Below are 23,220 nucleotides of genomic sequence, written 5' to 3' on the forward strand. Positions count from 1 at the left end.
CTTCTATCTTGAAGTATTGGTTAAATGAATAAAAGGTCCTAGATGGAGCATGCAATGCCTAAATTATCAGACTAAACTGTTATAAGTGCCTGTGTACATAAATATGAAAAACAAATCTGTATTGAGTTCTGAGGCTCTCAGAATGAATGCATACTGCTCCGCAGGGAATGGAGTTCAGGGTAAACAACACTATTTCTCAGCTGTTCACACTTTACTACATATAACACTCAAGCAACACTCATTGGTGTGGATGAAGTAGATGTGTATCTGGAACAACAGAACACAACTTTAGGTAAGGATCGGAAGGCGGTGGATATCCTAAAGAGGATGAATAAGGGCCCGATTTATAAATTGATGGAAGGCCATTTTTCCACGAGGTCCCCCTGGTGGGAGAACTGTCTGCCACATTTATAAATGATCACCAAGCAGACTGTCTTTTGTAATACAGTGACTGCAACTTCTGTCATGGCAAAATGGAATTTTCTTTTTTGAAATTAATAAAGAAAATGTCCCCCTCACCATGGGAGTTATCGCCCATGGCGAGGGGGTTATTTCTATTTCACTGTCCCTGAACCCCAGGATTTGCCTGGCATTGATGGATGTTAAAAAAGAAAATGGCTATATGTCCACCTATCCTATTTGGGTAGATGAACATTCAGCCATTTCTCTAACGGCGCTTACTCTGGTGGGGTGTCAGAGAAGTGTGGTTTTAGCGGTGATGGAATTGTCACCACTATAGCCAAACCATTGATCTTCCTGCATTAAAACCTGGCAGGTGGAACATTATGCTGGTGGCATAAATACCCTGTTGCTGTTACTCATCCTGGTTTAAAAATACAGGCCCTCATTACAACATTGGTGGTAAATCCCGCTTACCGCAGTGCAGAAGACCGCCAGCAGACCCCAGCGGCCACGGAATTCCGCCACAGCTATTACGACCCACAGCTCGGAATCTGCCAACATTTAGACACCCACACAAGTCCGCCAAACCAAAGGTCAGTGATAAACAGGCGATAACAAAACCTCCACCGTCACGCCAACAGGAATATGCCCACACTATCACGACCCACGAATCCACGCGGTGGTCTTTCAACCGCGGTAAACCATTGGCGGTAGACACCGCCGCGCTCAAAATACACACACTTTTACAAAACACAACCACATTGGACAATTCCAAATACACACACCTGATACACATACACACACCACTCCCACTCACCCACACCACAATAAAACACCCGCCCACATCACCCACAAACTCTTACTACCTAAAATATTGATGAAGGCCAGAGAAACAGCACAGCAAAGACAACACCACCATACAGAGGCACACAACACCATCACACATACACATCCATGCGCAAAACACCACACACCCCTAAAAATCACCCCAACACATTACAACACACACCACCTCACACATCACCCACACCACCCCATGGCACCGCAAAGACACACCAGGTTTTCTGAGAAGGAGCTCAGGGTCATGGTGGAGGAAATCATCCGGGTAGAGCCACAGCTATTCGGATCACAGGTGCAGCACACCACCATAGCTAGGAAGATGGAGCTATGGCGCAGAATCGTGGACAGGGTCAACGTAGTGGGACAGCACCCAAGAACACGGGATGACATCAGGAAGAGGTGGAACGACCTACGTGGGAAGGTGCGTTCCGTGGTCTCAAGACACCACATCACGATTCAGAGGACTCGCGGCAGACCCCCACCTCCTCCCCCACAACTAACAACATGGGAGGAGCAGGTCTTGGCTATACTGTATCCTGAGGGCCTCGCAGGAGTAGCAGGAGGAATGGACTCTGTTAAGTTAAATCTTTAACTACTTCATCCCCCACCCTACCTGCATGCTAACACATACCCGCACCCTCACCCTCACCCCATCACTCTAACTCCTCACATATGTCCCACTATCACAAACCACACATCCCAAAACCAAGCCCTGCATGCAACAACAAAGCATGGACACCCATCACAAATGCATGTCCACTGCACATACCCACACAGACCCCTAAAGAATTAGCACACAAGGTCCTACACAGGAATGCAAGCACTGGGGTACAGGGTCACCCACCCATTGCACACCATGGCACACACATATACTAAAACTATGCCTTTACACCCCTGCTGGACCCCTACCCAACGTCACCGGACAGGAGGTTCCAGACATGTCCACTCCCCCCACAGAAGAGGCCCACAGTGATGACAGCAGCTCTGTCCAACTGGATCTAGATGACCAGCCCGGCCCATCTGGGACCTCGGGACAGTCGGTTCCCCTCACACTGGCACAAGCCACAACAGAGCCTCCCCCCTCCGGAAACACCAGCACAGCACCCACACAGCGGGCCCATACCTCTGTCCCCAGGACACGTCAATGAGCAGTGTGTCCACCACTACAGGGAACCCAGGCTAACCCACCACCCCAAGAACAGCAGGGACCTGGGGGCAGTGGCAGTGGGAGTGGGCATACGGTTCAAGGGACAGAGGCCCAGGAACACAGGGGAACTGGGAGGGCTGCTGTGTGGCAGGGGGAGGACAGGCCCAAGGAACCCACTCTCCGCAAGGCCCTCTCCAACATCATGGGTGCCTACCACCATTCCCAGGAGACAATGGCAATGGTACTGGCCAAGATTCAGGAGACCCAGCGGCTGCAGGAGGAACAGTATTTGGGGTTCAGGGAGGAACTCAAATCCATCAATACCACCCTGGGCACCATTGTAGGGGGAGCTGAAGGAACTCCTGAACACCAGGAGGGACACTGTGGCACCACAAGGGGCCCCTGACACTAGCCTGGATGATGAACTGCCCACCACCTACGCCGGCGCTAGTGGACAGGAGGCACCGCCACAGGACCACGACACCAGCACCCCACCCCCTGCAGATGGAGAACCACCCCACAAGCGGTCCCTGAGATCCAGGACAAAGACAGAGAACAATGCCAAGACCCCTGCCAAGAAATGAGACCACCCTGATTGTCATCCTTCTGTCCCACTTTGTCACCCTGTCCATCCATCAACTGCCCCAGCTCAACTTTCTATGCCCCTTTGGGCAATGCACCTGTGAAACAAATAGACTGGATCCTGCCATGAAAATTCCTCCACCATCACCCTTGCCCATTTTACAACCCCCTCGACTATTTAGCACTTAAATAAACACCCTTAAATCACAAAACTATCTGGAGTCAGTCTGTGTTTTCACAAATGTGTATTTGCAATAACCGAGGGAAATAGCAATATCGATTGCATTTTCAACATACCTATGTCACACAGCTCTAGTCCATGAGGAAACATAGCAGAGGTCAAACAGTGGGACCCACATCTGTGAAATCAAAAGGGAAAGTGACAAATGAGGGTCCATACACTGGGTGAAAGTGACAGACAGATGAGAGGTAGAACAAGCGATCAGATGTAGCAGGCAGTGATGTCTTCTTACCTGTGTCTCACTGAAACTATTGATGAATCACGGTGTTTCTGTTGTCGATATCCTCTTCTTCTGCTTCCTCTTCTTCACTGTCCACAGGCTCCACAGCTGCCACAACACCTCCTTCAGGACCATCCTCCTACAGAAAAGGCACCTGTCGTCGCAAAGCCAAGTTGTGCAGCATACAGCAGGCCACGATGATCTGGCACACCTTCTTTGGTGAGTAGAATAGGAAAGCACCTGTCATATGGAGGCACCTGAACCTGGCCTTCAGGAGGCTGAAGGTCCTCTCTATAACCCTACTAGTTTGCCCATGTGCCTCATTGTAGCGTTCCTCTCCCCTTGTCCTGGGATTCCTCACTGGGGTCAGTAGCCATGACAGGATGGGGTACCCAGAGTCACCTGCAAATGTCGAGGGAGAACTGTTAGACACACACCAACCTTTAGGGACAACCCCAGACCCAGACAACTATTCACACTGTATAGGGTCCATGTCCTCACCTAATAGCCACACACAGTGCCTCTGGAGGTGCCCCATCACATAAGGGATGCTGCTATTCCTCAGAATGTAAACGTAATGCACTGAGCAGGGAAATTTGGCATTCACATGGGAGATGTACTGGTCGGCCAAACACACCATCTGCACATTCATAGAATGGTAACTCTTCCGGTTTCTGTACACCTGTTCACTCCTGCGGGGGGGACCAAGGCCACATGAGTCCCATCAATGGCACCTATGATGTTGGAGATATGTCCCAAAGCATAGAAGTCACCTTTCACTGTAGGCAAATCCTCCACCTGAGGGAACACGATGTAGCTGCGCACGTGTTTCAGCAGGGCAGACAACACTCTGGACAACACGTTGGAGAACATAGGCTGGGACATCCCTGATGCTATGGCCACTGTAGTCTGAAAAGACCCACTTGCCAGGAAATGGAGTACTGACAGCACCTGCACTAGAGGGGTTATCCCTGTGGGATGGCGGATAGCTGACATCAGGTCCGGCTCCAACTGGGCACACAGTTCATGGATTGTGGCACGTCCAGTCTGTAGGTGACAATTACATGTCGCTCTTCCATTGTTGACAGGTCCACCAGCAGTCTGTACACTGGAGGATGCCACCATCTCCTCACCTGCCCCAGTGGACGTGCTCTATGGAGGAGAACAGCGAGCAGAGGGTCAGCCAACACTGAGGTACGAAAACACAACATTATTGCACAAATTTTTCAATTTGCTATTGGCCTGTCTTAGTGTGTATGCAAGGCCTAGATATATGTGACGCATTTAAAAATAATGCCATGTGGCCCCCTGAAATGGCGGCCGCCTGACCTGTAAGGTGGGACAATGGGATATGAGGTAACTGCGCTGGCGTAGGACAGCGTCGCGGTAGGCGGTCAAAGACTGCGGCTCATTCCTGCATTGGTTAACATTGGGGCATATGGGTCCCAGGAGCCAATGACGATGTACGCCGGCGGTGACGGTACATACCGCCGCGGACGTGACCGCTGTTTTCTATCTGTTCACTCACTTGATTTCTGATCTTCGACAGGAGAGGACCTACACTGCAAGTGCTGCTGTGACCACAGTCTGGAAGCGACAATGGCTCATGTGTCTGGGGAAAGGGCCCCTGCCTTTACCACGGAGGAGTTGGAGAAACTAGTGGATGGCGTCCTCCCCCAGTACACGCTACTCTATGGTCCTTCTCTATGGCGAAGGCCCAGCTGGGGTGGCCTCCCAACGTGGGAGGGGTGCCCGTCTCACCATGACCCCCCTGATGTTCCGGATTCTGGCGGTGGCGTACTTGGAGTTGGATGGGCACTTGAAAGCATCACAGCAGCCACAAGGGGATGAGTACACTCTCATTCAGCTGAATCAGCGCGCATTGGAGGTGTCTGGGTGGGGGAGGTGGGCTGTGGGTACCCCTAGGCCAGGGCGAGTTTTGTAGGCAAGGTCCCTTCGTAAGGCAGGCCATGTGGCACTCCACCCACCAGTGTTAAGGGCCAACTACCCCTAGTCAGGCTCCTGTGACTTCCATGTGTGCAGCAATCAGGCATAGGCCTTGTACCCCATGGCCTTGTGATTAATTAGGGAACTCTAAGTACATGGCATAGTGCAGAGGGCTGCTGTGTCTGTAGTGTCCACCAACGGTAGCGGTACTGCATGCACTGAACATGTCTTTCTTCTGTCTCCCCTCCCTTTTATGTGGTCTCCCTGCTCTTGTGTGCAATAGCATCATCAGGCAGAAGAGCAGTGGCACCGGAGCAGGAGGGAGCTGCATCCCACATGGCCCTGGAGGGCGAGACTACGGACTCCGAACTCACCAGTGTGACGGAGGGCGAGGGGAGCTCCACGGCGGGGACAGGAGCTGAGACCAGCGACACGGACTCCTCCTATGATGGGAGCTCCCTTGCGGTGGTGGGCCCCTCTGTGCCCCCCACATCTACAGGTACAGCCGCCACCTCCCCTCCCAGCACCACCCTCCCGGCAGCCCCTCAGCGTGTGCCCTGTGGCCGCTCACCCGTGAGGGTGGGCATCTCCTTCACCCCAGGCACCTCAGCCCCTGCCCCTGTCAGCCCTGCTGCCTCAGTGAGGAGGCCATTGACCTCCTCAGATCCCTCACTGTTGGGCAGTCTACCATTCTGAATGCCATCCAGGGTGTAGAGAGGCAGTTGCAACAGACAAATGCATACCTGGAGGGCATTCATTCTGGTCAGGCAGCCCAACAGCGAGCTTTTCAGACTCTGGCCTCAGCACTGATGGCAGCCATTGTCCCTGTGTCCAGCCTCCCCCCTCCAACTTCTTCCACCCAGCCCCAATCCCCTGTACCTCAGCCTCTCCCAAGCACACCATCAGACCAGCACGCACACACCTCAACACACAAGGGTAGCTCTGGCAAACATAAGCACCACACATCACACAGGCACTCACACAAACATCATACCCATGCACACATACCGACATCCACTACCTCCACTTTGACCCCCTCCTCCTCGTCTCCCTCCTCCCTCCCTGTCACGTCTCCACTCACACCTGCATGCACTACATCTTCAGCCACTACCTCCATCACCAGCACGCCCATCACCACACACCGCTCACGTGCACTCATCACCCCCACTACCATTCACACATCCCGTGTCCTCTCCCAGTGTGTCTGTGAGCCCTCCTCCCAAAGTACACAAACGCAGTCACACACCCACCCAACAGCCATCCACCTCACGACAGCCTCCAGCCCATGCACCTTCACCCACAGCCAGCAAACATACACCTCCTACAACCACTACCTCTTCCTCCACTCCCAAACCCCATCTACCCACGCCAGTGTGTCTAAAAAACATTTCCTCTTAAATGTTGACCTCTTCCCTACACCTCCCCCACTCCTTCCATCCCCTAGGGCACGCCTTTCCAGATCCCAACCCAGCACCTCAGCCACCACATCACCAGGAACAGTGGTGCCAGCAGTAACCGGCTTCTGGAGTGCACCAAGCAGCAGGGCAGCCAATGTGCCACGGAGCCAGACCACGGACAGTCCCCCACCTCAGAAACATAAGAAGTTGGCCACAGCCCGGAGGGAGAAGGGCAAAACACCTGCCACCAAGGGCTTTCCCAGGACTACAGTTGGGAGTGGCAAGCCAGTTGCGCCACCATCCAAAATGGGGAAGGGGCAGAGAAAGAAAAGGAAGTCGCCGCCAACCTGCACGGTGGACAAGACCGCCACCAGCACCGCTGCCCAGGACACTGCCGCCACCAGCACTGCTTCCCAGGACACCGTAGCCACCAGCAACGCTGGTAAGGACACTGCCGTAATCAGCACTGCTGCCCAGGACACCGCCGCCACCAGCACCGCTGCCAAGGACACCGCCGCCACCAGCACCGCTGCTAAGGACACCGCCGCCACTAGCACCGCTTCCCAGGACACCGCCACCACCAGCACTGCTGCCAAGGACACCACCGCCACGAGCACCGCTTCCAAGGATACTGCCGCCACCAGCACCACTGCCAAGGACACCGCCGCCAGCAGCACCGCTGCCAAGGACACCGCCGCCACCAGCACCGCTTCCCAGGACACCGCCGTCACCAGCACGCTCACTGAGCCACCCACCAGCACTACAGGCAAGCATTGCCGCTACTGAGGCCGCAGCAAGCACTGCCAGTGGCCACACCACATCATGTGCCAGTGGCACCACCGCAGACATGGCTGCCATCCCCAGTGGTCAGTGGTACAAAGCTGGTGGTCAGTTTCAGGGGCCTGGACAGCTTCCATGTAGGCCCACTGTCAGTGGAGAAAGACATCCACTACCTCAGTCCTTGGCAGGATGAAGCACTCTGGGCACAAAGTCCCCTCCAGAACCAGTGGAGAAAGGCATCCACTACCTCTGTCCTTGGCAGGATGAAGCACTCTGGGCACAAAGCCCCCCCCAGAACCAGTGGAGAAAGGCATCCACTACCTCTGTCCTTGGCAGGATGAAGCACTCTGGGCACAAAGCCCCCTCCAGAAACAGTGGAGAAAGGCATCAACTACCTCAGTCCGTGGCAGGATGAAGCACTCTGGGCACAAAGCCCCCTCCAGAACCAGTGGAGGTAAAGGCATCCACTACCTCTGTCCTTGGCAGGATGAAGCACTCTGGGCACAAAGACCCCTCCAGAACCAGTGGAGACTGTTATCCACTTGTGAGACTGTGGCTTTGCACTCCCCAGGATGCAGCAGTGGGCAAACCACCCACTGGAAAGACTTGTGAGACTGTGGCTTTGCACTCCCCAGGTTGCAGCAGTGGGCAACCCACCCACTGAAAAGACTTGTGAGACTGTGGCTTTGCACTCCCCAGGATACATCAATGGGCATGGAGCCCCCTCGTGGATCTGGCGTTGAGCACTCATCCGGCTGAGGTGCCCCCCTTCCCTTCCCCCTGAGGTGCCTATTTCATGTCGATCTGATGCCCCTGCAGTGTTCTCTCCATTTTGATCGGGTATCTTGTGTGGGCCTCGCCAATGCATTTTGGGCCCAGTGGTCCACGGACTATGTATGTGCAGTATAATGACTTGAATTCTTGGTGTATATATTTGTTAATAGTGTATATATATTTTTGAGTAATCGATTTTTATTGATTACAATCGTTCAACTCATTTCCTTTTGTCCTTGCATTCTTCCATGGGGGGGGTTGGGGGTATAAATGTAATGTATCAACATGTACTTGTGTGTGTGTTGTAGTGGGTGAGGGTGGGGGTTTTGCGTGTTGCATACATCACTCTGTTTTCCCTCCCCCCTCCCCTGTGTCATAGGTGCAGTACTCACCGTGGTCTTTGCCGCTGGCGTTCGTGCTCCTGGTAGAGGAGCAGGAAGACAATGGCAGGTATAATATGGAGTTACGGCTCCATGGCGTCCTGGTTCCTCGTGGGGTGTGTAGAGGTGAGCGTTTCCCCTTCCAAGTTCTGTTTCCGCCGTGTTTTTGTTCGCGGTGAATCTGCCCCAGAAAAGGTGGCGGATTGGCCTCTCATTATACTGTGGGCGGTACATTGTCTTCCGCCTGTCTGTTGGAGGTGACAGCCATGCTGTTTGTTTCTACCGCTGTGGCGGTCGGAGTATTAAAGTGGCTTCCTATGTTGGCAGATTCCATTTTTTTACCGCCGCTTTAACACCGACCGCCAGGATTGTAATGAGGGCCAGAATGTCTAAATAATCAGACAAAACTGTAATAAGTACCTGTGTACATAAATATGAAAAACGAATCTGAATTGAGTTCTGAGGCTCTCAAAATGAATGCATACTGCTCCTCAGGGCATGAAGTTCAGGGCTAACAACACTTTTCCCCAACTGTTCACACATTACTACATATAACACTCAAGCAACACTTATTGGTGTGGATGAGGTAGATGTGTATCTGGCACAACAGAACACAACGTTAGGTAAGGATCGGAAGGCGGTGGATATTCTAAAGGGGATGAATAAGGGCCCGATTTATAAATTGAGGGACAGCCCATTTTTCCACGAGGTCCCCTGGTGGGAGAACTGCCTGCCACATTTATAAATGACCACCAAGCAGCCTGTCTTTTGTAATGCATTGACAGGAACTGTTGTCATGACAAAACTGAATTTTCTTTTTTTAAATTAAAAAATAAAATGTCCCTTCACCATGGGAGTTCTCACCCATGGCGAGGTGGTTATTTGTATTTCACTGTCCCTCACCACCAGAATTTGCCTGGCATTGATGGATGGTAAAAAAAATGGCTATTTGTCCGCTTACCCTATTTGGGTGGATGAACATACAGCCATTTCTCTGACAGCGCTTACTCTGGTGGGGTGTCAGAGAAGTTTGGTTTTAGTGGTGATGGAGTTGTCACCACTATAGCCAAACCATTGATCTTCCCGCATTAAAACCTGGCAGGTGGACCATTATCTTGGTGGCATAAATACCCTGTTGCTGTTACTCATCCTGGTTTAAAAATACAACATTATGTAAAGAAAGTGAGGATTTATTTTGTGGTCTTTTGCACATTGTGCAAAGATCCAAAGATATTTGGAAAAAATGTAATTCACAAAATTACTCAACACAGGTGGTTCTAAAGATGTGGTATTGGAAGCTGATGACGATGTGAATTGTCTTAGTGATGTGGATGAATATATGCACTTTGTAAAGACGGGACGACTTTTGTGGTGGTGCACTGGTGGTGAAACACTCTTGATGAAATGTGATTTCTCTGGTTTGTGCCTATACTAGATTGATTAAACTATTTTTCACCCACCATACAAACAAATGTGTTTCATGGTATGATGCTCTCATCATCCATGCTCTCTGTTTTTGGTTAGGCGTATGTGCTGATATTGTGATATAAAAATGAAGATACAGGTTTTTAAAATAAATGACAGTGTAATCCATTTCTCTACTAAATAAATGGCTTGTTTGCTCTAATGGCCCTCCGCTTGTTGTCACCCATCAGAAGGATCTCATATAAATGGTATGGAGCAACAATGACATGCATTCAAGTAACCCTGAAAATGATTATTAAAAAATCATTTTTATTCCTACATAATATCTCTTATAAACCTTGAATATTCCAAAATGTATCTGAAAAATATTTTATAGGAAGTGTTTATTATTAACTGCTTCCTCTAAAAAGACTCTTCTGCACCAACAAATAAGGAAATCCTTGTCATTTTGCAGATTTTTTGCTAAATTAACTCTTTTACGCTTTAAGAAAATAGACAACAAGATCTGATTGGTCCCTTAGCGCTCTACTTAACTTGTATCACTTGTACTTTCACTTGGATGACCTCGGTCATCCATATATTTTTAATTCAACATAAATTATATTTTAATATCGCTACCTCCTCACCACTGCTCTGGTAAGTGCTGCCATTGTTTTGGGCTTGTTTGAGCTTGTCTGGGCTTGTCTGGGCTTGTTTGGGCTTCTTGGCTTCTCCTCTCCCAGAAGGCCCCGCCCCCCTCCCTCCTCCTCGTAGCTCTTCCCGCTCCTGACTCCTGCTGCCCCCGCCCCCTGCACTCCCATTGGAGGTTTCCCTCCCTCCTCCCAGCTGCCACTCCCTCCCACCTCCCCTTTTATGCCGGCTGCAGCGCGAGGTTGACCTCTGACCCTGCATCCTTGCAGGCAGGTCGCTTCCTCCTCACCAGTGTTCCGGTAAGTGCTGCCATTGTTTTGGGCTTGTTTGGGCTTGTTTGGGCTTGTCTGGGCTTGTCTGGGCTTGTTTGGGCTTCTTGTCTTCTCCTCTCCCAGAAGGCCCCGCCCCCTCCCTCCTCCTCGGAGCTCTTCCCGCTCCTGACTCCTGCTGCCCCCACCCCCTGCACTCCCATTGGAGGTTTCCCTCCGTCCTCCCAGCTGCCATTCCCTCCCACCTCTCCTCTTATGCCAGCCACAGCACGGACGCGCAGCGGGCGTGCCACTGTCTCACCGAATGCAGCCAAAGGCAAGCCCATCTGCGCCCATCTGTGCCAAGACCGCGCCCAGCGCCAGACCCCCTGGCCAACACGCCTCCCGTGCCACCAAACACCTTTACACTGCCAACGAACTCCACGCCCTTAATCCAGGACGCTCCTCCATCTGCTTCCAGTCCACACCAAGGCGCACCAAAGAACCCTTCTCCTGCAAAGCCTGCAATTTCACCTGCAACCTAACCTCCAAACTCCAAATCAAAACAGATAACCACCTAAGATGCATCCTACTTAACACCCGCTCCGTCCACAAACATACAATTGAACTCTGGGACCTCCTGACCACATACTCGCCCAACGTCACATTCCTCACCGAAACCTGGATGAATTTGGCCTCAGAACCAGACGTAGCCATAGCCATACCAGAAAACTACAAGATCACCAGAAGAGACCGAATCAACAGACCAGGAGGAGGAATCGCCATAGTCGACAAAAACACCATAAGAGTCTCCACCAACTCCCACGACACTATAAACTCCGCCGAGCACCTCCACTTCAAAATCCATATCAACGCCAACAACACACTCAGAGGAACACTGGTCTACAGACCCCCTGGACCCAGACTGCAGTTCTGTGATGACATCGCCGATCCCATCAGCTCCCAAGCCCTCGCCTCAACAGACTACATCCTCCTTGGTGACCTAAACATCCACCTAGAAAATAACAACGATATCAACACCACCAACCTAATCGACAACCTCGCCAACTTCGGCCTCAAGCAACTCGTCTCTACACCCACCCACTCCGCAGGCCACACACTCGACCCCATCTTCTCAGCCAGCAACCACGTCTCTGTCAGCCACACCACCGAACTCAGTTGGACAGACCACCGCTGCATCCACTTCTCCTACCAAAAACCAGTCACTCACCACCACCCCACACAACCCCCCCCGACGCAACTGGAGCAAAATATCAACGGATCAACTGATCTCCACTCTCGGCCGGGCCACACCCCCTGGGACCCCAGACCCCAACATAGCCACCACCAAACTTCATCGCTGGATAGAAGATTGCACCAACACCCTCGCACCGCTCAAAAAACCCCCAAACACCTCCCACAGAATCAAGGCCAGCTGGTTCACCACAGAACTACAGGAATCCAAATGGCTATGTCGCAGAATGGAAAAAACCTGGCACCTTGACCCTACCAACTCCAACCACATTGCTTTCAAGGATGCCCTACGCAAACATCACCAACTGATCCGCACCACCAAAAGGACCCACTTCAAAAACCACATCAACGTCAATGCTCACAACAGTAAAGAGCTCTTCAGCATCGTCAATGAGCTTTCCACCCCCAGGACCAGCTCCAACGAACCCCTGCCATCACAGGAGTTCTGCAACTCACTGGCAACCCACTTCCGTCGAAAGATAGAAGAAATCCACAATAGCTTCAAACCCCAGACCCACCAGCTGACTACAAACACCCAAGAACCCAACGCTTCAAGCAACACCCACCTCCTCCACACCTGGACCCCCGTCAACATAGAGGACACCGCCACCACCATGGCCTCCATCCACTCCGGATCACCATCGGACCCCTGCCCACACCACATCTTCAATAAGGCAAACATCATCATCGCCCCCCACCTCTGCAAAACCATCAACAGCTCCTTCGAGTCAGCCACCTTCCCAGAAAGATAGAAGCACGCAGAAATCAATGCCCTGCTAAAGAAACCAAAGGCAGACCCAGACGACCCCAAGAACTACCGGCCGATCTCCCTCCTCCCTTTCCCAGCCAAGGCCATCGAAAAAATTGTAAACAGCCAACTATCCCGGTTCCTTGAAGACAGCAAGGTACTCGACACCTCCCAATCCGGATTCCGCAGAAACCACAGCACTGAGACTGCTCTCATTGCTGCCACAGACGATATTAGGACCATGCTCGATGAAGGAGAAACTGCAGCACTCATCCTCCTGGACCTCTCCGCAGCTTTCGACACGGTATGTCATCACACTCTCTGCTCACGCCTCCACAACGCTGGAATCCGCGAAAAGGCACTCGACTGGATCTCGTCATTTCTCTCAGGCAGAACCCAGAAAGTCCGCCTCCCACCATTCCTGTCAGAAGCTTCCAGAACCATCTGTGGCGTTCCCCAAGGATCTTCGCTCAGCCCCACGCTCTTCAACGTTTACATGGCCCCCCTCGCCAACATCGCACGAACCCACCACATCAACATAGTTTCCTACACAGATGACACTCAGCTCATCCTCTCCCTCACGAAAGACCCTACAACTGCAAAGAACAACCTCCACAACGGACTTCACGCCATCGCTAGCTGGATGGAATCAAGCCATCTCAAGTTAAACACAGACAAGACAGAAATCCTCATCTTTGGCACCAACCCCTCAACTAGGAATGACTCCTGGTGGCCCACTTCCTTAGGAACCGCACCCTCACCCACCACCCACACACGCAACCTAGGCTTCATTTTGGACTCCACACTCAGCATGACTCAGCAGGTCAATGCCATCTCCTCTTCCTGCTACAACACTCTCCGCATGCTCTGCCAAATCTTCAAGTGGATTACCGTTGAAACCAGGAAAACTGCCACCCACGCCCTGGTCAGCAGCCGATTAGACTATGGAAACACACTATATGCAGGAATAACAACCAAACTCCTAACAAAACTGCAAAGAATCCAGAACGCATACGCCCGCCTCATTCTGGACATCCCATGCCGTGACCACATTTCCCCCCACCTCAGAGACCTTCACTGGCTACCAGTGTCAAAGAGGATCACCTTCAAACTCCTCATCCACGCACACAAGGCCCTCCACAACACAGGCCCAGCCTACCTCAACGACAGACTCACCTTCCAAACCCCCACCCGCAATCTTCTCTCCGCCAGCCTCGCCCTCACCTCCATCCCCCGCATCCACCGCACCACCCCCGGAGGAAGATCCTTCTCTCACCTAGCCACCAAGACCCGGAACTCCCTACCGCCACCTTCAAGACCTCTTGACATTCAGGAAACGCCTCAAGACATGGCTCTACGACCAGCAGCTCCTCCCCCAGCGCCTTGAGACCCTAACGGGTGATTAGTGAACTCTATAAATCCTTGATTGATTGATTAATTGTACTTCACTAGAAGCTTCAGTTTGACTACTTGACATAAGGAAAAACTCCAAGGTCTATTTCGGGTCCGAGGGAGTAGTATTAATGAAAGGCATATATGCAAAAATGACCTTTGTTTGGCCATAATTTTTTCCTAGCCTCTCACATGGAAATTATAATTTTAGGAAATATGGGCAATGTACTGATCATGCAAATTAGTCATAAAACTAGTCCCATTCATAAGATTAACTTTGCACTAAAAATAATCCAATATGTGCAAAGTGGATTAATGAGCAAACAGTTATATCACATTGCTTGCTTGATTATAATTATTTGTATTAGATGATTTTATAAGCATAGGTAATAATATGCTAAACCAGGGCTTCACTAAATGTTTAAAACAAAAATGATCGCATCACTAATGATTTGCAAAGAAGTATTTCAAAGTATACCTTGGAAAATATAAAATACTGTAAACCACAGAAAATACATAAAACAAGTATCTCTTACAGCTAAAAAAGCTACGCAAATCATTGGATGATCTTAGTATGATAATTAAGGTTACTAGAATCTTGGCTGAACTGCATGAATCTATACATGTGGGGCATCTACTCACCAAATAGGCCACACTATGTAATCAACAGAAGTGCCTTTTGGGTGTTCAAATACATTACTCTGGTATAGTCTGAACAGAGATATCAACATTCAAAAAAGATGGAACGCACAGCTTGTCTTCTCAAATGATAAAAACACTTCAGCAAGCACTATCTAAAGGAATCATTTAAATCAATGATGTGCCACTACATAGTATTATTCCATGGTTTTAAACACACCAATTTAATAATTCTACAGTTCCAGCCAAGTAGATTCCTTACACTTCAAACTGAAACACACGTTGTCAATAAACAATGTAATAAAAAAACTGGATCATAATTTTCATAATGTTTATCTCTGAAAACCAAACTGTAGAAATGGTACTGTATACAATTGTACACTTGTGTGGATGCATCATGAATGATGCTCATTTTGATCACCTTTAAAACCAATTGCTTAGAAGTACATTAATGAAAACTAAGAAAACTCACCAACACCTCCATTGATTGGTCCATTCCCGTTAGTTCCTTGCCCTCCAATCCCTGTTCCTCCTATGCCAGGGTAAAAGCCATTACCACCAGGGACAGGAATGAATCCATTGCCACCAGGAATAGGGATAAATCCATTCCCACCTGGGATGTACCCATTTCCATTTAAACCTGGACCAAATCCATTCCCCCCTGTTCCACCGGGTCTGACACCCCCCACTGGAGCACCGTCAATACAGAGCCGGCGGTATTCATCTAAAAGCAAAAATAGAAAACATTAAATATTAGGAAAAGGCAGTTTAGCTATCTCTTATAAATACATGCACTTTCATAGAGTCCAGGAGCGTACAGTAGCAAAAGTAGATCTCTCTTTTTCTCTCAAATACGCTCCAATGACAGGAGATCCATTACATTGAGACAGTTTTATGAAGTTCCTTTTCAACTATGTTTACCAATTAAACATGATAAATTGCATTTCTACTATAACACTGTTAAGGGATTATTTTCTAACTTTAAAGTAGTCACCATAAAACCTACTTCATGTGTTTGATTAAATTATGCTACTAGCATTAATATTACTCCTTCTAGTGCTACTTCTACTACTGTGTTTACTGTTTCTTCTAATGGTACTTTATCCAGTTCGAGTAATACTATCACATATTCTACAATCACTACTATCACCATCACTTCTATCATATTACTACTACATAGGACATCAAATACTGCAATTATCTCTAGCACTACTGATGCAGTGTTTACAAACACTACTATAACTATTATTAATTCTAGGATGAGTGATGCATGCACTCCTGCACTAATATTAATATTTGTGAGGCAACAAGTACTGTAAATGCTTTCACACTTTAGGGCAATGTTCATGGTACATAAAGTTACTTAAATAAATAACTATATTAATAAATAGTTAATTAAATACTGTCCCTTCGAGAGTGCACCGGACCTACAACAATTTCTTCTTCAAGTGTTATCAATATGATTGATACCACTGCTACTGTCAGACTCCGAGCAGCACTTCTGAAAGGACTTTTACTCAGATACAATGACAAGGCAGAACTACCATTACTTTCCAAGCATTGCCTCTTCTGACCATTGCCCTATTTGTCATTACAATGTGCAACATTAGTTCTTCAGAAGGCAATTAAGTAAATTTGTAACAATCGTTTAATGTAAATCAATTAACTAAAATTAATGTGATAAAATACTTACCATTGGACACTATTAGTGTTACTATCAGCATAAAGGTTAGGTTTGAGCACCAGTGACTTTAAACAATTTAGCATTTTACATTATTACATATATTTAATTGTATTTATAAATTATTTAAATAACTAAAGAAATGAAGGGCCTCATTTACAAGAATCTGACACATCTGCCTTGATGCATCAGAATTCTTGCACTTCCCTAAGGTGCCATAAAAGCAAAACTATTTTCATGGTATTGGGTCTGGGTTGGCATTAGAGAGTGGACTTGGGTTATTACTTGAGTTACAATATATTTATATGTCTTTACAATACAGAGCTCCATGGTGCACTTTTCCACAGATGCGTCAGAAATTCTGACTCATCTGTTGGTGCTAAACTCACGCATTGCTTGAGTAACATTTTAACAATGCTACTCCAGCAATACAAGAAGGATCCCTTTGGAAAAAGCCCTGTGTCAATTTTATGCATGCTCTGAGCAGGAGGTAAAATTCTGATGCAGTGAAGTCGCAGAATGACACAGTGAAATGTTGTACATTTCACTGCACCAGTGATGCATGGCTTTTTGCCTGGGAATGCCTACCCTTCATACATTTTACCCGGTGCAGGTATAATGTGACACTGGGCTTTACCAACTGATGCATTGGGCCTAAGGCATCAGTTTGTAAATCTGCAGCAGTGCAGTGCACTGCTAGTGCCGCCACACCAAAACAATTACACTAAAGTGGTGCAAAGGGCTTGTAAATGAGGCTCTGATTATTTTAAATAAGACTACTAGTAACCCACATAATCAAAAACTACAGAGAAATCTGTTACCTCATACATCATACCGTCATTAACCTTATTATTTAAACCTCAAAAAAATAAAGTCACATACAATTCATCTGCCAAAAAGAAGTTTTCCTATACTAACAACCTATTACTGCCCTGTAAAGCTGTATACCTAGTCCAAGACTCTTACATTCTCAACAGTCAGTATTACTTGGATTCCAATCTCAATGCAGACATAAAAAAATCTTATCTGAGTTTCAAACTGCTTTACATTCCAATTTTGCAAATTGAGGGCCGTTGGATTATTAGAAGAAAGGGAAAATTGACTTGTCACTGACATTAAACAAATGAAACCTTAAAACACATCATCTCTATCTGTCAAACAATACTCCAAATTTGAAAAAATACATCCACCTTTTAACTGAACAGTTAATGAAGCCACATCATTTTGCATTCAGGAAGAATCTAATTGTTTTATTGAATGTTCAATGACATTTTTAAATATCACTTTTATTCATTTGTGTCATGAGGCATATAAACATCTTTAGCTCATTGTTCATTTCGAAAATCTTCTTCTATAAGAACTGTTAAAGAAGTCATTCCACTTTGCTTTAATGAACAATTGAATTGTGGGGTTGCCTGTGCAAAGACATTTGTAATAATCACTTAAAATCATTTACCATTGTAATGGAAATGTTAATTCTTCTAAAGATCTTTGTCCTAATTATTTATTTTCTTTTATCCAAAGAAAACTAGTTTTAATATTCTCCTTGTAGTCTTGTCCTGATCATCTGTTGTGAATTTATGTTGGACAAATCTACAAATTAATATTTACTCCAATTCAGTGAGTTGCTCACAATTACAATATACTACGCTAATTTATAAGGAAACAAAAAATAACAAAATATTTCTTCTTAAGAGAAATTACAGCAGAGCAATACACTAGATAATTTAAAGGATTTAGTTGGTCTGATGAAGTTCACTATCTTGGTTTTGGCGGGATTTACTCTTAAGCTGTTGCTCTTACTATATTCATTCAGGATAAAATAGTAAGGGTGATAGTATGCATTCATGCTTAAACAATTTGCTGTTTAAATTCTAGTTAGACTGACTCATTTAGATAGATTTCCTTGTACTGAGGTTTCTTTGTATAATTCCACCAAAAAACTATAACAAAGGTCTTTTATTTTTGCCAGAGCCTGTTTCTATTTATTTGCTGTTGAGTCTGTTATGAAACAGACAAAGAGATTATATTCCTTTCCTTCTAAAGAGCTCTTGATGAGTAAGCTTAGCATCATTCTGTTGTTGAGTGTTGAGCATGCTGTCCTGAAAACTGTTTTACTTCATCCCATTCGATTAGTTTGTGTTGTAAGAATTTGGCAAATATTTGCCATCTGCGTCTACAAGACTATTTGCATCCAATCGTTGTTCAGTTCACTCCTTAGGCCCTTTTTGTGAAGCCAGTCACTGAATTCAAGATGGTTGAAGTACATTAACTAGATAGTAGTAACTGCCAATAAACACTAAGTAGTATAATATGTGATAGCTCATTACATTTGTTTTTTAGCTTTATTAAGCTAGAGCTATTCGTACCTGAGCCTCGTATTGGGCACATCTCAGGAATGGATGCAAGGGCAAAGCAACGACCAGACTCACAGCAGCACTGCATTTTTGTAAACCTTCCAGCAAGTTCTTGAGCACAGTGGCCATTGACTAGATTGGAGAAGCATGTTCCTGCCCTTTGATCTGTAAGGGAAATACAATTCATATTGCATAGTTATGTAGCTTTTTGCTGTTATAACACCACAAGAGTTTCATGATACCCAAAGATGAAGCATGTTGTATATTAGCACATACAAGCAAACACAATATTTGGACTACCACGTGTCATGTGGTCATGACTACATTTTTCCACTGGTAAACATGTAGATATATAAGCTGGACAGCTTTCAAGAATACGGTTTTTTTCCACCAAGAGGGTTTAATATGTGGTATGGACAAAAGGTTACTATCAACTAACTATCAACATTGTTAATGTATGTATTTACGATAAACCCACCCACATGTGATGCTGGTACAATTAAAGTGCTATGCTTGGCTACAAGAGTCTTGGCTGAGCAATGCATAAATCAAGCTCATCTTTTTTGGTACGGGTAGCCGTTACTGTAAAACAAAAGAATTATTAACAACTGGTGTCCTGTCAGTCTGGCATTCTTCCCTTCTTTAGAAAAATGAAATATAAAATACCTGGCATCCTGCTAGTTTGGAGTGTTCGCCCCATACAAACATATTAGAAATATACCAGGCACCCTTCAACTCTCCCCCACAACCTTCAAATCAAATTCTCCATTTCCTGTGAAAATAGTTTTAAAAATTTGCATCATTCCCTCCACCCACCTCACACTACCATATTTCTCTTCCCTTCCTCAGTTCAGTGTCTTGCTGTCCAGTCTCAACACAGCGCTGGCATCATGCAAACTGTGGCTTTGCATACTAAGTCGCTAACAGCATCGAAGGTCATTTAAAATCAATGAGGATCTGTATAGGAAAAACTACAGTTAGTGGCACCAGAGTCCCACCCATCTACCTTCTTTAAATCTGCCAGAACATGAGAAAGGCACAAGAAGACATGGCAATTGGAGGACAGTCAGACCGTTTCAACAACCCCCTTTGCATCTCACAGGAGCTGGGGAAAGCATGAGATTACCACCTGCTGAAATGCTTGCTTCAAAGTCTTCATTTTCACTGCACTTATGTCAGACCAGTGAAATAAAAGAGTTAATTTTCTCTGTTATGGTGTCAAATCAGTGACTAACAAGGATTTTAATCAGGTGCTCATGATAAAGTATGGCTCTAAGAGACCCATATGAAGTTATATGAAGTTATAATATTTATGGGCCAAGGACATTGCTGCATAATGCATTAGTTACTGAAGAACCATGAAATAGGAATAGAAGAAAATGTTCTGCATTGTTGAAAATTTCCGAGGGTTAACATAAGCAGGCTGCTAACAGTTTATAAGAGGAGTACTTCTCTAAAGCTCCTGATTGGGAATAATACATTTTGTCACTATGGATAAAACTATAGTACTTGCACTTTGAAATTCCTGAGACGGTAAGCTGAACGTTTCTCTGCTTGGTTTAAACCAGCTGCCTAGTTGTTTCCAGTAAATTTGCCTAAAATGTTCTCTAGGCCCCACATTCCCCATGACACATCTCAAAAACAAAGGAGGAAATATTTCCATTCCTGCCTCAAGCTCAATCATTTAGACTATCCAAAATGTCATGCCCCAAGTTTCGGCATCAGTCAATTAAAACTACCACACAAAGGCAATTTATTAATATTCCTTCATTAGTCTTCTAGGGCCTCATTACGACTTTGGCAGTCAGAATGATCCAACTGCCAAAGCCACAGGGAGGATGCTGCCGCCAACCAAGTGGCCTCAACCCGTCATATTACAGTGTTTCCATTGGGCTGACCAGCTGAAACATTTTATTACGATGTTTCCGCTGGTCAGATCGGCAGAAAAAAATCCATGGCATTGGCTTCAGCTCCCTTAAGAGGCTCAACAGCACCCTTGAAATGCACACTTTCTGCACAGCAGACAGTACACATTCCAAGGGTGCTGGCAGAGGGTCCCCTTTGGCCCCCAGCACTGGCTTTCTGCCGGCCTGTTCATGGCAGGACTTCACCATGAAAAGGCTAGTGGAAAGAGAACTTGTGATCAGCATAGTAGTGCTGAACTCAGCGCTCCAGTGGCTGACCACGACTCCCACCACCGTCACCCCATCGGGATCCATGATCCTGGTGGAGGAGGTGGTCCCCTGATGGTCAGACTGCCAGGGTCGTAATGTGGCGGTCAGACTGACAGGAGTCCAGTGGTCTGGCTGCCACCAAGGGTTTGGTGGTCCTTGGAATGCCAAACTTGTAATGAGGCTCTTAGACATTAGACATTAAGGCTCTCATAGTGAATATCAAAACACACAACAGGTGATGGATTACAAATAGTCTGAACAACTGGCAATTGCACTGGTAAGAATTCCAACCCATTGTCTTTTCACCCACTGTGCACTCTAGACAAAGGACTGCCTTATGCAAATCAGTTCTGTCCCTGCTTCTCATGGAAACAATTGTTCCTAAACTGTTAGGCAATGTCTCCTCCAGAAGGGAACATAGGCAACTGCTGACTGATCTCAGCCTTATTATGCCTTGTCAGTAATCCAGATCCTGTAGCACACTGAGCCGAGAAACCCATCTCTGGACATTCCTTAGGGCATTATAAGAAACACACAAAAGGTGAAGAAAGGAATGATTATATGACGGAACACCGAATAAAAAACAACTACTAACCTTAACAACGAGGTCGGAACACCGACCTCGTCCTTACTACTAATGATTTTACCACGAATGCCTTAACAACGATATTTCGTTGTAAAGGCATTCCTGATAAAATCATTAGCAATAGGCACCATTCACCCTACATCCCTCACCCCACCCCCCCAACCCCACCCCAAAACCTAAAACCCCCTGACCCCCCACCCACTCCCCAAAACCAAAAACGCCCCACCCCCCCAACCCCACCCTAAAACCTAAAACCCCCTGACCCCCACCCACTCCCCAAAACCAAAAACGCCCCACCCCCCCAACCCCACCCCAAAACCTAAAACCCCCTGACCCCCCACCCACTCCCCAAAACCAAAAACGCCCCACCCCCCCAACCCCACCCTAAAACCTAAAACCCCCTGACCCCCACCCACTCCCCAAAACCAAAAACGCCCCACCCCCCAACCCCACCCCAAAACCTAAAACCCCCTGACCCCCCACCCACTCCCCAAAACCAAAAACGCCCCACCCCCCCAACCCCACCCCAAAACCTAAAACACCCTAACCCCCCACCCCCTCCCCAAAACCAAAAACGCCCCACCCCCCCAAAAAACCTAAACCCCCCTGATCCCCCACCCACTCCCCAAAACCAAAAACGCCCCACCCCCCCAACCCCACCCCAAAACCTAAAACCCCCTGACCCCCCACCCACTCCCCAAAACCAAAAACGCCCCACCCCCCAACCCCACCCTAAAACCTAAAACCCCCTGACCCCCACCCACTCCCCAAAACCAAAAACGCCCCACCCCCCCAACCCCACCCCAAAACCTAAAACCCCCTGACCCCCCACCCACTCCCCAAAACCAAAAACGCCCCACCCCCCAACCCCACCCCAAAAGCAAAAACGCCCCACCCCCCCAACCCCACCCCAAAACCTAAAACCCCCTAACCCCCCACCCCCTCCCCAAAACCAAAAACGCCCCACCCCCCCAACAAAACCTAAACCCACCACTTACCTTCGCCAACTCCCTTCTTTGTACCTTAACCACGGCATGTTCGTTGTTCAGAACATACGTAGTTAAGGCACAAAAATACAAAGTCGTGGTTAAAAAAAACGTTGTTACGCTTTCGTTAACCACGACTTTCGTAATAAAAAAGTCGTAAAAAAGGATGTTTACCGAAAGGAATACTTTCAAATGGCAATACTATAGCCTGGTGTTCCTCCTGGTAACTCTGCCCCCCAATTGAATGACTGATACCACAGGCAACAGTAACAGCAGAGGCTGGATTTACCAGGAGATTACGAGTTACCAGCAGGGGATTGATAAAAATGCATAAATTAAAAATAAAGGTTATTTTCTCAAAGCATAGAAACATAACAACAATTACTTTTG

At 47.4% G+C, this 23,220-nt stretch overlaps 1 protein-coding gene across 1 annotated transcript in view; it reads right to left on the reverse strand.

Annotated features, from left to right (window-relative positions):
- The window catches only part of FBN2 (fibrillin 2), a 1,006,102-nt gene that overhangs the window by 526,175 nt on the left and 456,707 nt on the right, over nucleotides 1–23,220 (reverse strand). The window contains exons 9-10 of the mRNA XM_069227289.1: nucleotides 19,097–19,249; nucleotides 15,519–15,770 (exon numbers count right to left, since the gene is read on the reverse strand). Of these exons, the coding sequence (XP_069083390.1) occupies nucleotides 15,519–15,770; nucleotides 19,097–19,249 (405 nt within the window). The remainder of the gene's footprint in view (nucleotides 1–15,518; nucleotides 15,771–19,096; nucleotides 19,250–23,220) is intronic.

This window comes from Pleurodeles waltl, chromosome 1_1 (assembly GCF_031143425.1).
Source record: "Pleurodeles waltl isolate 20211129_DDA chromosome 1_1, aPleWal1.hap1.20221129, whole genome shotgun sequence".
Classification (NCBI taxonomy): Eukaryota; Metazoa; Chordata; class Amphibia; order Caudata; family Salamandridae; genus Pleurodeles; species Pleurodeles waltl.